The sequence below is a fragment of the Stegodyphus dumicola genome, chromosome 7 (assembly GCF_044657685.1).
Source record: "Stegodyphus dumicola isolate Sdum_Otavi_A_Nest chromosome 7, ASM4465768v1".
Taxonomy (NCBI): Eukaryota; Metazoa; Arthropoda; class Arachnida; order Araneae; family Eresidae; genus Stegodyphus; species Stegodyphus dumicola.
In genome coordinates, this window is record NC_140774.1 from 118,905,499 (window position 1) to 118,922,569 (window position 17,071).

Below are 17,071 nucleotides of genomic sequence, written 5' to 3' on the forward strand. Positions count from 1 at the left end.
AGGAAACGAGTTGGAGGTGTGCTGTTCTTACTTCACTATTGCAGAGGTAGTTAGCCAGAAATTGAAGAACCACGCGTTTCGGCCTGTGTGCTTGTCTCGGCCAATTGTTAATCGTTCAACGTGATATTCAAGTTTGCTGAATTAGCAGCGGTATTGTAAAAAGCGGTGAGGTTAGTTACATTTAGAGAGCCTCGTAGTTAGAATCTTGTTATTATTTCTTTTCAGGTTCTTATTTTTATTTTACCGCCGGGTCGGCGTAGTTTGTGAGCGTCAAGAGCACGCAATTGTAATTTCTTAAGTTGAATAAAAAGGGACTTAAACCCTTCGCAAGACTCTGTCTAATTTCCAGTTTCAGCAGTCACCACTTTGTTGCGTGCAGGTTGGAGGCGCGCAACTGTACAGACTCATTACTGAAGATGAGACATCAATACTATAAAATAATGTCACAAGAAAAAGATCATGGAGTAAGTCAAAAGCACCTCCTTCTTTAGTAAAATTGAGAGGGAGGGCTGTGTTCCAAAAAAGTTACGTTTTGTAGCAAAGAATAAAACCTATACATGTTCACAATTGAACAAGAATTTAATATGGTGACTGGTATCACTAGTGTAAAAGATTCCCCTTGCCCAAGCTTCAGAGTTGTAATAAACAGCAGTGCAGCCTTAAAAGAACATATGATAATTCAGTGAAGATGCTATCACTACTGAATATTAATGCAGAATCATGCATGACAAACTGAAATTCTGTAAACTGCATAAAAGATGAGTACACAAGGGCTTGACACCTAAAATGAAGAAATGCTAGATCAATGCTTTCTGACAGCTTCTCCATCAAAAGGAGACTGGTAGTGTAGCATCATCCTCTTACTGAAAAGTACTTTTACTACTACATCAGCCTACTTTTGGAGATGAGCATTCATTACACTTCTGAACACAATTCAGTTTCATGGTGATGATGATATTCAGCCGGTTTTGCATGAACAGTTATGCATTTATCAGATAGAATTCCATTTGCAGGATATCTATGGATTTGTCAGATAAAAAACTATATGTTGATAAAATTGTAGCAGACGTGATGGCTAAAATACTTCCTACAATGAAACAGAGATTTCAGTAATCCTTCATTTGCTTTCTCTCTAAGAGTGGTATTTTTATTTATGTTTATTGTTAAAAACATGAATATTTTACTTGAGAAAATTCATCTACACTGTAAATATCTATAGTATAATTCAGTAAAAGATAACAAATTTAACAAGCTTTCAATATATCCAATCAGTCTACCACACTTTCAAATTTCTAATGAAAAGCATTTAATAAAAGTATACTACACTGCTATGAAACTTTCATAGATTTAAAAAAAAAAAAAAAAATCCTTACCTGTCTCAGCTGTGTTTGGTTTTTAGAAGAAAAATCAGAAGGCACAACAGCATAAAAGCCTAATATATCCAAGCCACCAGGAAGGGCTCGCATTAGCTGAAAAAAAAGGGGGGGGGTTCATTTCCTGATTCATAAATTGTTTACATACACACAACCAAAAACAAAACAAACACAAAAATTTTGCAAACTAGTAAATAAATGTGCTGTTATGAATTTTGAATATATGTAAATAGTTTTACAGAAATTATATATGAAACTGTACTATTTTTTATATAACATAGGCGCAAATCTATTTAACATTGAGGTAAATGGCTATCTCATTAAACTGGCGAGATATCGTCAAGCTGGCAGTGGTTTTGGTGACTAACTTTTGTCACCAGATATGGTGAGAAATCATAAAAAGTCACCTAATTTGGTGACCAGTCCGTATTGGTACTGTAATACAATAATTGTAATTGATTCCCATATTTAACTGTAACTACACTCGGTCCACAAATGCCTTCCAGTAATTTCGAGAAATAGAAGCTACTAGAGATTTCTCAGCAGCTGGGTAAAACTATAATAAGCCCAAAGAGAGCATTAGTTCTCAGATGTTGTTTACTTCACCGTTAAGTACTGAGTATTGAGAAATCTCTGTGTGAGCTTTACCTTTTACATGTCCTTTGTATTATGCTGTGTTTAATTTCCTTAGTAGTTTGAAGTCTAACTAATGATTGAACACTGTGATATTGAGAAGAGCTGTACGAGTATTTTGTGGAAAGTTCCAGAACTGTAAAGTGTTTCTTTTGGTAAAATAGATTTTATCAAGCTACATTGGTTCTGCGTGCATTTAATCTATTGCGAACCTATATGCATGCAACAATACAAGATTTAAACAAAAAGGTTTAAAAAAAGTTTTCTTTTTTTAAATAGATTTTTTCATCAAATAGTTCTAAAAAAAAAAAAAAAAAACTCCTTCGTTAAGGTAGCAAAAGAATACCAACTTTTAGCATTTAAAACTCCAAGGTGGAGTGAATAACCATTCACCCCGCTTTGGGAGAAGGGGGATTAAAAGCCAGAAACCCTGCATCTCCAAAAGAAACATCCTAGTACTTGCTATTTCAACTTTACAAGGAATTGTTAAAAAAAAAAGTAATGTATTGGAGCAGGAAATCATGAGTGAAAACATCTTTTTAGTCAAAGATTATGACAAATAATAGATACAGTCAAAAGTTGTTAATTCGGACACCCATAATTCGGAATGATCTATAATCCGGAACTCAAAACTAAAAACTTTCTGCGCATGCGCAGCGTTGACACATGCGCACAGGTGTTTACGCGTGCACGTAAGACCTTTTACGACTGTGCATATGAGTGTGCGCAAGTGCAGAATACGTTTTCGCGTGCACGTTTTATGTATAATAGATATATAAGCTAAAATTATCTAATTATCTATTTCAGTTAATGTTGATGATTGCGTTGTTCCTTAATTTTCGAATTGGATCCGGCTTATTATTTTTTGCAGACTGTAAGAGCAATTTTATAAAAGTAAGCTTAAACTTTCGATTATATCAAATAGAATTTCCGATATATATTTGTTAATATGTAAAGGATCTAAAGCGAAAGTATGTTTTGAAATCCCAAATCTGTTTATCAATTTCACGCTGCTCCGCGGGGGGAACGCCGCAGCGGGCGTGTAATGAATTGGAAGTTGATCTGTCAGCACTATCCTTATCTTCAGCGCAGATGTTTTTATTTTATTTGGCTTATAATTCCTTACCAAATGTAGTATTTCATCTCGATATGCTCCGTCTTTGATATGATTTAAAACAAGTTCCTCGTCCTTATAATTCACTTCCGATAGCGAAGAAAAGTAACAGAGGTTATTGAAAACGAAAAAATTTCGATTGACAAATTAGTCGGTGTTCTTGACACAGCAATTATAGGACTTGAACAGTGGAACTTTGTAACTGAACAAGAAATTATGTCTGTTTAATAGAATCAAAGAGAAAGTATTATCACATGAAACGAAGCAAAACTTAAACAACTTACATTGAAAGAAATGTTTAATAAAGTAAACAAATAAATATTAAGCTTTTTCTTTTTGCAAATTTTGATACCCTTTAGATCATAATTGTTCTTTATTTCATAAATTACGGTTTCATATTTTTAATTTTAGAATTTCTGCATGCCATCTTATGAGATTTAAACTGATGATCTATAATCCGGAAAAATCGATAATCCGGAAACGCCGAAGTCCCGACGAGTCCGGATTAACGACTTTTGACTGTATTGTGAAATGTAAATATTCTTGCATTTTGTGGATAATGAAATGCATGATTCCAAAAATTATATGAATTCAAAGCTCCGTAAAATTTGACCAATTTATATGCATTTGAATGAATTATATTTAAGTGCTTTTCTCAACAGTAATCTCATAATTGACATATAAAGGACATTTATCTAAGAAGCATTCATTTCCTTGAAAGGGCTAATACAGAAAAGAACTTTATTAGAAAAGAACATTTTGTCAGAAATTTCAAATACTATTAATGTCCTCTCTGGTCATTATGACACTGATGATGGCTTTGTTGTAAGAACCTGCGATTCTCACTAATACCGATACTCGTTATATTTTTCTGCAATTATCACTTTATGATTATAATTCCTTATATTATTCAAGCAAATATATTTCTCAGTCATCTCATTCACAGCTCCATTAATATTTAACCAATAATTAATTGTTGATTAATTTTAACCAATAATGTATGCTATGCAAAATTCTACGCTATCATTGTTCTACATCATTACATCTAAGTCTATTGTTTTATTACAATGTGAATACTAAAGGGTGTCTCAAAAAGAACGCTGGATTTGAATCTACTATAAATCAAATTTATTTATTTGAAAGAAGCAAACAAAACACACCATTCTCTTCAGGAGATGTTGGGATTATACGTGAAACACAATATCGACAATATGACCACCCTCCCGTTAGCCCTACAAGCAATCATTCTGTCCATGAAATTAACTATTACTCGCTCACACATTTCTCCATCACCTTCGTTGAGAATCCGTTGAATTTCTTGTTTGAGTTCCAACAGATTACAGGGTTTATTTTTGTAAACTCGTAACTTAGTGTACCCCCTAAGAAAAAGTCACAAGGTGTCAGGTCACAAGATCGAGGTGGATAGGTTTGGTCTCCTCATAACAAGATTAGTCTGTCTGAGAACTCCTCACGCAGCAGAGCGATTGTCTCTCCTGAAGTGTGGCAAGTTGTACCGTTTTGTTGGAACTAGAAATTTTCGATGTTCATTTGATCCAACCGGGGACAAAGGAAATTAGTGAGCATTGCACGATAATGAACTCCACTCACCGTGACAGCCCTTCCTTGGTCATCTTAAAAAAAAAAAAAAAAAAAAAAAAAAATAACGATTGATTAAACCCCCAGTCCAAATTGTTGCGTCCCATAATCCTAAAGTTTTCGAATGGTTTCCACGAAACATTTTCCATTTTTGTGAGTTTTCACAATCAACACTCTCTGTTCCGTACTGTATCTTTCCATAACTATACACCACAAACATTAACCTGGAAAACAAAAGCACAGCATCAAAACATAACCTCAATGATCAGTGATAATAAAACATGCAAAAACAATGTTGCCAACAACAACAAATAAAAATAACGGGCTTTTCAAATCCAGCATTCTTTTTGAGACACCCTTTATAATTATGTAAGGAATAACTGAATGTAAAGTACAGAGTATGTTGAACGAAGAGTGGTTCAGAAAGATAGGCCTATTATTACTTCTGTATACTTGTTCCTTTTACCCTCTGTATACAATACAAAGTTTGAAGGCTCCCACTTTATAAATTTTTCATATATAATTATTATTTTTATTATATATATATATATATATAATGCATTTCATAGATGCTAATCCATAATGAAGAGCAAACTTGGCAGCCATAGCAGATTAAATACTAATCTTTATTTCAATTGACATTTGTGGCCACAATTCACTTGGCCCTCCAATTGTGCCTATTCATGAACATTTACATTTTTGATACTGCTGTGATAGGAAGAGAGCAACGAGGCAGCACCTTGACAAGAACACAGGTAGAAGCAAAAGTGTGCAATTATTCCATTATGGTAACTTATTAAAAGAAAGTTTCGGTTTAAGTTCCAAATTAGCTATGTTATGAACATTATGCAAGTCATATGTTATGGATTGACCTAGATATCATGCAGTCCAGAAACAGCTATTACTATTTTTAGAATAGAGAGGAGCTATTGTTATTTAAATTATAATTTGGATTTACATATATATATATACAGTACAATGTTTTTAATCCGGACTCGTAGGGACTTCGATTCCGGATTAGGGGTTTTTCCGGATTATAGATCATCAATTTAAATCTGGTAAGATGGCATGCAGAAATCATACAATTAAAAATATGAAACCATAATTTATGAAATAAAGAGCAATTATGATCTAAAGGGTGTCAAAATTTACAAAAAAAAAAGAAAAAAAAGCTTAATATTTATTTGTTCACTTTATTAAACATTTCTTTCAATGCAAGTTGTTTAAATTGCTTCGATTTTGTGCTAATACTTTCTCTTTAATTCTATAAACAGACATAATTTCTTGTTCAGTTACAAAGTTCCACTATTCCAAGTCCTGTAATTGCTGTGTCGAGAATACTGACTAACTTTTCAATTGAAATTTTTTCGTTTTCAATAACCTCTCTGTCACATTCTTCACTATCGTAAGCGGTATTTTCTGGATCTAGAACCATACTACAGATTTCACCGTCCGTTAATTGATTGATGATTGGGGCATTGTCACCACAATGAAAAACTTCTGTTATATCATCTTCATTTATTACCGCTTCTTCACATTTCTTTACAAAATCCAATAACTGGAAAATTTGACGTTTAGTTTGCAATGTCCGAAAACCTTCAAATTCGCAGCTATCATCTTTATCGTCCTCCCCATGAAATATGGTAGATGGCCATAAATTATGCCAAGCATTTTTTAACGTATCTGGAGGCACATCCTCCCTTGATCTTGTGATGCTCCACACAGCAGATTTTATGCTAAAGATTTCAAAAAGTCTTGAATAGTCTTGCCATTGTTCAAGAAATTTAACATAGATTTTAAAAATGCTACTTTATATTTGCATTTCAGCGTGTGCACTATTCCCATATCCATAGGGTGAATGATAGTTGTACAATTTGGAGAGAAGAATAATACGGATACATTATTTTTCACTAAAACTTTAAGTGAAGCATGTGCCGAACAGTTGTCAACAATCAGGAGTATTTTTGAGTCATCAGGTAAACCAACCGAATTCAAATGTCACCGAGCCTCGGGTATAAAATGATTTTCAAATCAATTATTCATCAATGCTTTTTTATTTGCGCAATATATAACGGGGAAAATCATTACTCCTTTAAATGCACAAGGTCATGCATGTTTTCTGGTTACGAAAAGCTTGCACTCGTGCATTCCTGCAGCATTTTCACATGCTAAAATTGTTATTCTCGCTTTGGAATCTTTGACACCAGTTTGAGACTTTTCTGTAGAGGTTGCCAAGGCATTTCGCGGTACATATTGTAAGAAAATACCAGTTTCCTCAGTGTTATAAATTTGTTCTGGAGATAACTGTTCACTAGTAATGAGTTCAATGAATTCATCTGCAAATTGTTCAGCAGATCAACTGAAGCTTATTCACCTGAAATTTTTATTGTCTTTAACCATGGCAATTTTTAAATTTGGTTAACCAACCTGTCGAATATGTGCACTCAGTTTTTAAGTTCATTTCTTCATGAAATATTTGGGCTTGAGCTATTAGCATTGGACCCGTCAATGGCACGCCCTCGCTGCGACACTATCTGACCCATTCAATCATCACTTTGTCATGATTGTCACTTTAGCATAACAAACCCTTTTTCTGTTATTCATTGCAAGTGGGGTGTCAGAATCCACAAAAAAATTCAAAAAGTTCCTTTTTCTTTTTGCTCATGTCATATACAGTTGACTTTACAATGTCATACTCCTCGCATAATTTTGAGCCAGATATGCCTTTATCCATTTTTTGCAGCAATTCCACTTTTTGTTTGATGGACATCGAAACATGCTTTTGCTTTGTAGATCCTTTGGCAGCTCCAGAATTGGAAACTCTTTTTGACATAATCGAAAGTTTAAGCTTAATTTTATTAAAATTGCTCTAACAGTCTGCAACAAATAATAAGCTGGATCCAATTAGAAGATTAAGATTAAGGAACAGCGCAATCTGCAACATTAACTGAAATGCCTTAGAATCAGTAAAAACAATTTTAGCCTAGCTTATACCATCCGTTATACGCGCATGTGTAAAGCATACAAAAAAAAAGTTAACAGCTTTGAGGTCCGGATTATAGATCATTCCGGATAATGGACGTCTGGATTACGGACTTTGTACTGTATAGATATGTACATACACACATTTGGTATGGCCAACTCCAATAAAAAAGAAAAGGTGCACAACTAGATGTTATAGCGATCCCATTCACAAAATTTCAATGTTCTACAGCTCATCGTTTTTGAGTTACCCAAACATTATATATATATATATATATGTACAAAAATCAGAAAAAAAAAAAAAAAAAACTTTTGAATACATTTTAAATCTATTTTACAATCCATTTTGGAAATATTAATCCTTTATTCTGTCCATACATACATACATCATGCAAAAGAGTTGTACAAATGGAATTGGGAACAGTCAAAATGGATACTTCCGTTGAAATAGCATAGCCAAAATTTTTCCCGATTGCAACACTTCCTTTACTTCGTACAGGGAAGTAAAAAATTACATAACATAAATTGGAAAAAAAATTCTGTCACATATTAACTATACAAAAATGCAGGCAACAAGAGATTAGATAATTTAAGTGTTGAAGAATACAGCATTCTCAAATACATTTAGAAAAAAAAAAAAAAAAAAAAAAGCCAAACTAAAGAATTTGTCACTTCCAGTCAGTACTTCCCTTTTATAGCAGCTCCCAGAATTCTGATCGCTAATCTACTGAGATGTAATATGTAGCAAAGTATAAGAACGTGTGGTGAGATTTCGGCAAGATATCTCAGTCGATTAGTGAATCAATCTTGGGTGCTGCTATAATAAAGAAGTACCAAAAAGTCTTGTCAACTTGTTACAGAATCAACCACTCGAAATTGTTTTCTGTAGGCTGGTCTAGAAAAAGGTGTTGAATAGGAAGATGAAAATGAGGATTTGCCTATCTATAAGTGGGTAGGGAAAAAAATGTAACATTTTAATATTTTCAAAATATGATAATAGGGTTTTTCACTCAAGTGATGACAATATTATTACATGCAAAGATCCAAAAAAAAATGAAAATACTGTGACAGACACTCAAATGAGAAATGCTGAAATCAAATATTTGGTACTAACAGAAATCCCGTCGACCACAAGAGACGGCGCCAATCGTGCCAAACCAGACCCATTTACTAAATACAAGAAGTTCTATTCTTATTTTTCTTTCAAATTTATTATATTATCATTTATTTATATTTAATTTTATTATATTTATATTTAATTTATTTATTTATATTTTAAAAAAATTTTGTTCGTTAGTCTTACAAAATATGAAATCAATAATAAAACAAATTCCAAATTAGGGCTTTAAGATGCCTATATTCGGTGGAGGATTATGAATTTTAATCATTTTTTTTTCAAAAATGGGTGACAGAGGGGGAAAAAAGGAGTTTTTACTCAATAATAACTAACACGTGTAATCAAGGTTACACCAGACCCAGCGTGTTTGAAGACTTTTCCATTTTTGGCAAAAAATCACATAGTTTGGAGTCTTTTCTTTAATAGGCAAAAATGGTTGACGGGATTTTCCATAAGTATCAAATATTCTTCTCCTAATGCTGATGAAAATGTTGAGAAAACATAATACATGGAAAGTGAACTCCCTACCACAGCAGATGCCAAGGCTGCAATTCATTTCATTATCATGGTCACATAAACTGTAGAACCAAAAGTTACAGAATTTTCCAGCTTTTTGACAAAAATATGGATAAAATCTTCCTGTAATCTGTATCACGTCAGCAGAAAATTAAGATTGTTTTTGTACTCGGAAAATAAGTAAAAGTTAAATTCATCATTTTTTTAATTATTTTTATAATTCATATTTAGTGATTTTATATTTTCATAAATAAAATAATTATTCATAATTAATTCACAGTTCATTAAAGTACAGAAATTTCTAAATAAGGTAAGTGAATATTTCCTTTGTGTAGTGCATAGATGCTATAAGGAATTTCCTATTTTATGTTATTTCATTGTTTGATTTATAACGTAGTTTATTGAGATTATATCTTTTCTGTTTGGCTCTAGTTTAGAATTGGCTGCTTCTTTGACTTTTTAAGTGAAAATAGATCGATGTGTACATGGACAAAGTCAAGGGAGTGCCCAATGCCCAATTTGTGCAATTCTCTGATGTTTTTTTTAAGTGAAAATAGGTCAATGTGTACATAGATATCGAGTTTGTGCAATTCTTTAACTTGTTATTTTGGCTTTGTGTAGCAGTGGTTTTGGGCTCAAAAATCACTACTACAATGTACTGATTTTTGAGTCAAAATAACAAGTCAAAGAACTGCACAAACTCAGTGTCTATGTACTGACAATTTTTGCCAAGGGGCACCCATAAATATATATTTACCTCTTAGTTTCAAGGATGAAGAAAAAATACTCTTAAAGAGAACAAAACCAAAAAGAGAAGATGAAGACATCTTCGTATTAACTGGCTAACCCCCCCCCCCCCTACGACAAAGACAAAATGTTTAAAGAGGTAACTCACCAGAAAAAGATGTCAAATTTTATTTACATTTATTACTTTTATCATTTTTTTTTAAACTTTTTTTTGAATTTTTAAAAAAAGCAATTGTTATTCTCTTTGTTATTCATACCTGTTTAGCATGCTGACAAATCCATGGCTCATCCAAATCAATAACTTTGCTAGATCTTTTATTTGGTGTTTCACCCCCTGCTTCTCCAGAGTCATCCTTCAGAGGCGTCCCACACAAACGTATAGCAAAATCTTTTTGGTCACTGCACTGGAAAATAAACAAGTTAACTTAAATAGGAAAAGAAACTTATTTTTTAACACAAGGTTTAACTCACTTAAAATATTTTTAAAACAGTAGAAAGAAGAGATCATCTTGACCAAAAAAAAAAGTTTTATTTCTAATTTACCATGTCAGACACAGAAAACAGAACAAATATACTTTACATTTATTAAAAAAGGGTCTATGTTATTCACAGCAACATTTCTGAATGATACTTCATTTAATTATAAGATACAAATATTAAATAATCTTAAACTTTCAATTGGGAAGAGGGATGTCGGGACAGCACTTAACATATTGTAACATAATGATTCCTAAAGTATATGCCACAAGACAACTTTTGAAAGGTCTAAAAAGTTTTGAAATTTTTATTTTGTTGTATAAAATCGTGTATCTTTATCTATAAGCTTTAATTAATTTAGGTACTAACATATTATCCCATCAACCATAAAAGCTGGCAGAAATCCTGGCCAAAATTGCAACAATCTTTCCCATCCTGAGATGACTAATGGCTCTTTATTAAATGAATAATTGGTATTCTACCAAGTTTGTAAAAAGGCTTTCATCAATTTCTACTATTTTGTTAGGCCCTCTGATTTTACTGAAAACTCTGCTTGCAACTCTGTGAGTGCAAATTTTCCATGCACAATTGTTTGAATCTATTACTGTTTTTCGGCATTATTCAGCTCACCATATCATGTCCAATACCCACATTTTTTTCCTCCATTGTAGAATACCATAACTTTTTTAAAAAACTTTTTTTAATTTGAAAATATTCTACTCTGTACTATTCCATAAAACACAGGTTTCAAATTTTTATCAACTCCCCCCCCCAAAAAAAAGAAAAAATGCAGCACTAACTGTTGATTTATATCCTTATTCATACAAGCAAAACTTTATTTATCAAGAATCAGTCGAGGTTACTCCACACGAAAGTGCAGATGTTATGAATGCATTGGTACATGATACTTTTTATTTAATTATTATGGTACATAGATATTTTCCCATCAACAGTGAAAGTTGACAACGATAAACTGACATAGATCCCATTAAACTTGCACCTGTCATTCTCGCACAATTTTGAAGAAGCAGCTAGGTCTTCATTTAGGTAGATAATCACATATTGCTTTTGATTTAGTGGCATAATCAGCATACACAAATTATAGATACAGGCATAAGTTAAAGGAAAGTCTACACCTTTGCACCTATCTAGGCATATCAAGACTGTTAGATCCCACTAACTGCTAAGCTTCCATCATAGATGGCAATCCAATTAAGAACAGTCCAAGGACCTCTCAATAGAGGATTTCGGTTTACCATGTTTGAACCTTGCTGCACAGACAGTGTATGTTTACTAACACTCATGTCTTCTATGGGATACAAACCCAGACCATTTAGTACAGTTCACTACCCACTATCCTATCAGGACAGCAAATTCCAGATATAGCATATAAAAAACTTAAATAAATACAAATTCAAACTTTTAAATTATCTGAAGAATATATTAAAACTTACAATGGTCATTCCAGTGACCAAAAACCGCTAATTATCATTTAAAATAGCAAGAAAACAGTCATCTAATTTGTAAACTCAATGCCATATAAATTAACTTAAATATAAATTTAGGATGCATCACATGACTCCTGCACCATTTTGCTAAATCTTAAGAGTTTTTCAATGTTTTAAATGTGCATACCAGTATTGGAATCTACAAAATTATACTGGTGATAAATTTTAGAATACTCAAATAGTAATTTATTACTTTCGTAGGCCTTTTAAAACAATTTAGATAAAAAAAATAAAGCAGATCATATACTTCCACACTGCTTTATTGAAAATTAATAGAGTTTATGTAAAACCAAATCATTAACAAAATCATCACAGAAGATCTTAAGGTTGTGAAATCACACTTATCAATTATTGGTGTCATATTGCACTGTTTCACTACTATTTTTATTTTCTGAGATGGTTGACAACAAAATAAGTAAGTACCATTATTTTCTTGCAAGCCTTCTCTTTTCAAAGCAGCTATATACAAGTGGGTCCTTTGTGACAAATAATACATGCTTATTTTGGGGAACACTGTTCTAAGAGTTCACAATGGTTATACGGATTAATTTCACAGCCAGTTATGCCTTTTTTAATACAATTAGATATGATAATAATGAAATTGATATATATTTAACTCCATACCATGCATAGGGGTTACAGATACATGATCTTGAATACACATATCCACTATCTCTTTCTAAAACTTAAATTATTAGAATAATATTTTTATCAAATAGCTAACAATTAAATTTGGCTGCTAGGAAGAATTAGCACAACTTCTGCAGAAGAAATAGATGAAGTCATCTGGGATAGTTTGTGTTATCGAGCAAAAGGAGTTAAAGCATTTGTTGACAGTTTGACTTGATATCCAATTCAGAATAAAGGCATATAAGCAAAGTGAAGTCCGAGTTTCATTGATCAAACACAAATCTATGTCATACCTCAACTGCTTCATTATCCATTTGGCAGAATTTTCAACGGTTTTCATTCTTGATGGGGAGATATGTACATATATCATTCATTTTTACTACTTTAGTACTAAATAAAATTCCAAGCATACAGAATCGTAGCTAGGGTTTTCAGCACCCGGTGACAACTGAAGATTTTGTGCCCTCTTCTGTATGCCAAGAATGAAAAACATTTCATTTTAAAATTTTGTAACATCAGTTTTGTACCCAATGGATGCTGCACTTGGAGACAGATGTCCCCCCTTGCCCCACCCTAGCTACGCCCCTGCAAGCATATTTCAAACACATACATATTCACACATCACATTTGATCTGCTATTTAATACATTCTGAACACTTTTGGAAAGCATTTTAGTACTTATGTATTATCCTGTTAATCAAAGAAATTGGTTACCAGGAGACTGTGAAAGTAGCCGAAAACCTGCCACAGTTGCGTCAGTTGTTTTATTGGAATTTCAAAGGAACTGGAATCTCTTTATTTAATAAACAATCAGTATTTGACCCATTTCATTTGAGCATTTCTTAAAAAGACTTTCATCGATCTCTACTAGTTAGGATCTCCAAAATTACTGGAAGATCTGTTTAAAACTCTATGCAGGTAATTGTTCCAATCTATTGTTTTGTAAGCAATATTCAGCTGACCATATTATGTCTAATAATACACACTTTTTTGATGGCAGGATCCCATAACTTTGAAAACATTCCACTGACTGTTGTTCTACAGAAACAGGTCCCAAATTTTAATAATTTTTTTTAAAGCAAAGAAAAATATAGCAATAACAGTTAACTGATATCCTTGTCCATAAAAACAAAACCTGGATTACTGAAAATCAGAGTTTCATCAAACATATGTACAGATATTATAAATGTACTGTTACATCATTCTCATTTATAACTGGTGCTAAATCTTCCTGTGCAATTTCAAGGTTGACGGGTACAAATATTTTATACCAGTTTGGGTTTTTGCAATAAATAAGTCACACTTAGCTCACAAAGAAATGGGCAACAAATTTACTAGCATTTAAATTTCCTTCAATTTATCATAATTTTTTTAGTTTGTAAAATCAGCTAAATCAATATTTAAGATGCGGCCTTATACAGATAAAATTATACGTATTTATCCCATAAAATTTAAACATATTCAATGTTAAGTGATTTTAAAAAAACCTATTACTGCCGCCCAGCAACGGGAAAAAAATACCAGTATCTAATTTCATCAGATTCTTACAGCGAAATAAAATTCTATGATATCCAATATATGTATGCATGCACCTATAGAAATAATCGAATAAATATATCCTTAGAAATTATCACTGCAACTTATTTACCTGACCAATGATCAAACCAGTTAGAGGGATTTTATCCTTATATATTTTATTTAATTGCTCTTGAACAATGTTGTCATATGTTATTAGCCTACCCATTTCAAAATAAATTTGCCTCAGTACAAAATAAAGTAAGTGATATTATTAAGACCTAAATTTTTGTTAAGGTGTATTTCGCATCTTAATTGAAAAATCTCAACAACTTTACAACCGTTAAAGCTGGTTTGGTTTGCGTTTCCCTGTTGAGTTGGAGAGTTTACAATTTCGTGATGCCAACAATCTAAAAACTAGAAAATACTCATGTCAACGGCTACAAACTAAAAAATTATTCTGTAAATATAAATCAATCTTTATTAATAATATCTATTTACAACATTTTTGACCAGTAAATTTTACAATTTTTTAAATTTTTAACAGTGAAAATAATACCATATTGAAATGCAATTTTTTTAACAGTTATCATATGCAAATTCATGAAATGGTCAAAAATACTGTAGTTTCAAAATCTAAAAATCACAAATCTAATTATTGCCCCTGAAATTTATTTTAAGAAGTCATTATAATTTTGCACAGAGGCCATTTTCAGAGAAAACAAAATTTCAAAGAATCTGGCAACATTTGATTTAAGCCTGAACTGAATTGAAATCAGGCTTAGCGATTAAAAGTTTTGATGTAAAATAGTTTGTTTATGTTGTGTTGAATATTGAATTTGTATTGATAGTAACTTTACTTTGTGTTTTATTTGTAAAAAAAACTAAGTACAGTGTTTTTTGTGAAATTTAGTTGGGTGGCAGTAATATAGTATGACATGTCTGAAAACGAGGTTTGTATGAAAGAAAATAAAAAACGGAGTAGTGCTCGTGAAAAGTCAATTGTTTGTGAATTGTGCGAAAAACGCTTTAGTACTGAAGAGAAATTTCAAGAACATTATCTTATACATTCTGGTGTTAAGCCATATGTTTGTGAAGTTTGTCTTAGAGGTTTTGCTAACAAGAGTAATCTTCAAAGGCATAGATTAATTCACAGTACTGAAAAGCCATATAATTGTGAAATTTGTCAAAAGGGTTTCGCCGACAAGTATACGTTTCAAGTTCATCAGTTAATTCACACTGGGCAGAAGCATGTATGCGACATTTGTTACAGAGAATTTACGCAGAAATCAAATCTGAAAAGGCATTACACGAATCATTCGGAATTCAGACCTCATGGATGTGGATTATGTGGCAAGCGATTTACCGATAAATATACTTTAGAAACCCACCTAGCCATACACACTGGAGAAAAGTATATTTGTGATATCTGCTTTCAAGGATTTACGCAGAAGTCAAATTTAAAAAGGCACTACATTCTACACTCTGCTGAAAAACCTTTCGCCTGCGATATTTGTGGGAAAAGTTATGCTGACAATTATACTTTCCAAGTACATAGACTTATTCATACTGGAGAGAAGCATGTATGTGAGATATGTTCCCGGGGCTTCACGCAGAAAAGTAATCTTAAGCGTCATTATACAACTCATTTAAAAGAGAAAACCAAATATTTTTATTGTTTGCATTGTCCTAAGAAATTCGTACGAGAAGAGAAATTAGAAAAGCATGAATTAACTCATCTTTGAGACTGTTTAGTTCTAAGTTTGAATTAATGTATTTTAAAACATTTAATACTTTACTTCTAATTGCAGATTGAATGAAACGTATTGAAGTTTTTTTCTGAACTCTTATGTTTTTTAATCAGCAGAAGACATTTAATGTTAGACAGTTTGATTGATAATCAAGTATTTTGACTTTGGGTTAAAAAAATGTTTATAATATTTATTGAGAGTTCTGCATACCTAAAATGAGTAAAGCATAATTTTTCATCTGTGTCTTTTTGAAGCAGAAACTGTACATAGGTATGTTCTAATTGCTTATGTTATTGCGTGGACATAATAAAAGTTTGTTTTGTACTTGTTTTGATAAATTTTATTTCTTTGTGCATTCTGCTTCAAATTAAAGATTTAAATACTAAACAAAATTCTAGCACGTCAGTTTGATTTTGACAGTATTTGGTTATCATATATTCACACTCTACTTTGAAAGTGTTTTGTAAATAGATAGTGTGTGTTTAGCTTTTGTAACATAACAAAATAATGTTATGCGTTAACTTTGATATATCTTATGTACTTCCTATAAAAGGAAAATGAGATATTTAAATTGATAGCTGAATTATATTTTACTAATTGTTGTTAAACGTATATTTATGAATTTTGATGAAAAGTAATAAATAATTCATATGGGTAATAATCTTAACTTAGTCACAAAGCATATATGTAGCAAATGTTGCTGATTTTTGAATGAATTTATGTTGATTATAAATATGTTGGATGCTATTTGGGAAAAATACTTCTTGCATTATTAAATGGCTAATAGGATTCAGATATTGAATATGTATGCATGGTGATTAGAATATAGTTTGGTGATTTAGAATATATCTGTAATGCTGTAAATATCAGTTTATTTACCCTTTCATAATTTTAATTGTATTATTTTCATTAGTGATTGAACTAATCAGACTTTAAAATCTTTAGCTAGTTTAAAAAACTAAGATGTTAAAGAAAAGACAAAGCACCACATAATTAAATTTAAAAAATATTTTAATATTTTATTATATCTTCTGTAGAAGTTACTTAATAGTGTAACAATGTTGAACACCACAGATCATTAAATAAAGGTTGTGTACTACTTAGAATGAAAA

General features: G+C 31.8%; 2 protein-coding genes across 2 annotated transcripts in view; one reads left to right on the forward strand and one right to left on the reverse strand.

The window, feature by feature from the left end:
* Nucleotides 1-14,597, reverse strand: part of LOC118188661 (protein odr-4 homolog) — a 34,723-nt gene extending 20,126 nt beyond the window's left edge. The window contains exons 1-3 of the mRNA XM_085820755.1: nucleotides 14,342-14,597; nucleotides 10,336-10,482; nucleotides 1,374-1,469 (exon numbers count right to left, since the gene is read on the reverse strand). Coding sequence (XP_085676881.1) covers nucleotides 1,374-1,469; nucleotides 10,336-10,482; nucleotides 14,342-14,437 — 339 coding nt within the window. The 5' untranslated portion in view covers nucleotides 14,438-14,597. The remainder of the gene's footprint in view (nucleotides 1-1,373; nucleotides 1,470-10,335; nucleotides 10,483-14,341) is intronic.
* A 359-nt stretch (nucleotides 14,598-14,956) lies between these two features.
* Nucleotides 14,957-16,288, forward strand: LOC118188660 (uncharacterized). The gene has a single exon (XM_035359157.2). The coding sequence runs from the start codon at nucleotides 15,147-15,149 to the stop codon at nucleotides 15,951-15,953; it is 807 nt and encodes a 268-aa protein (XP_035215048.1). The 5' UTR covers nucleotides 14,957-15,146; the 3' UTR covers nucleotides 15,954-16,288.
* Nucleotides 16,289-17,071: the final 783 nt, after the last annotated feature.

Coding starts and splice junctions, on each gene's coding strand:
- LOC118188660 (XM_035359157.2), top strand. CDS start 15,147: ATGTCTGAAAACGAGGTTTGTATGAAAGAAAATAAAAAACGGAGTAGT.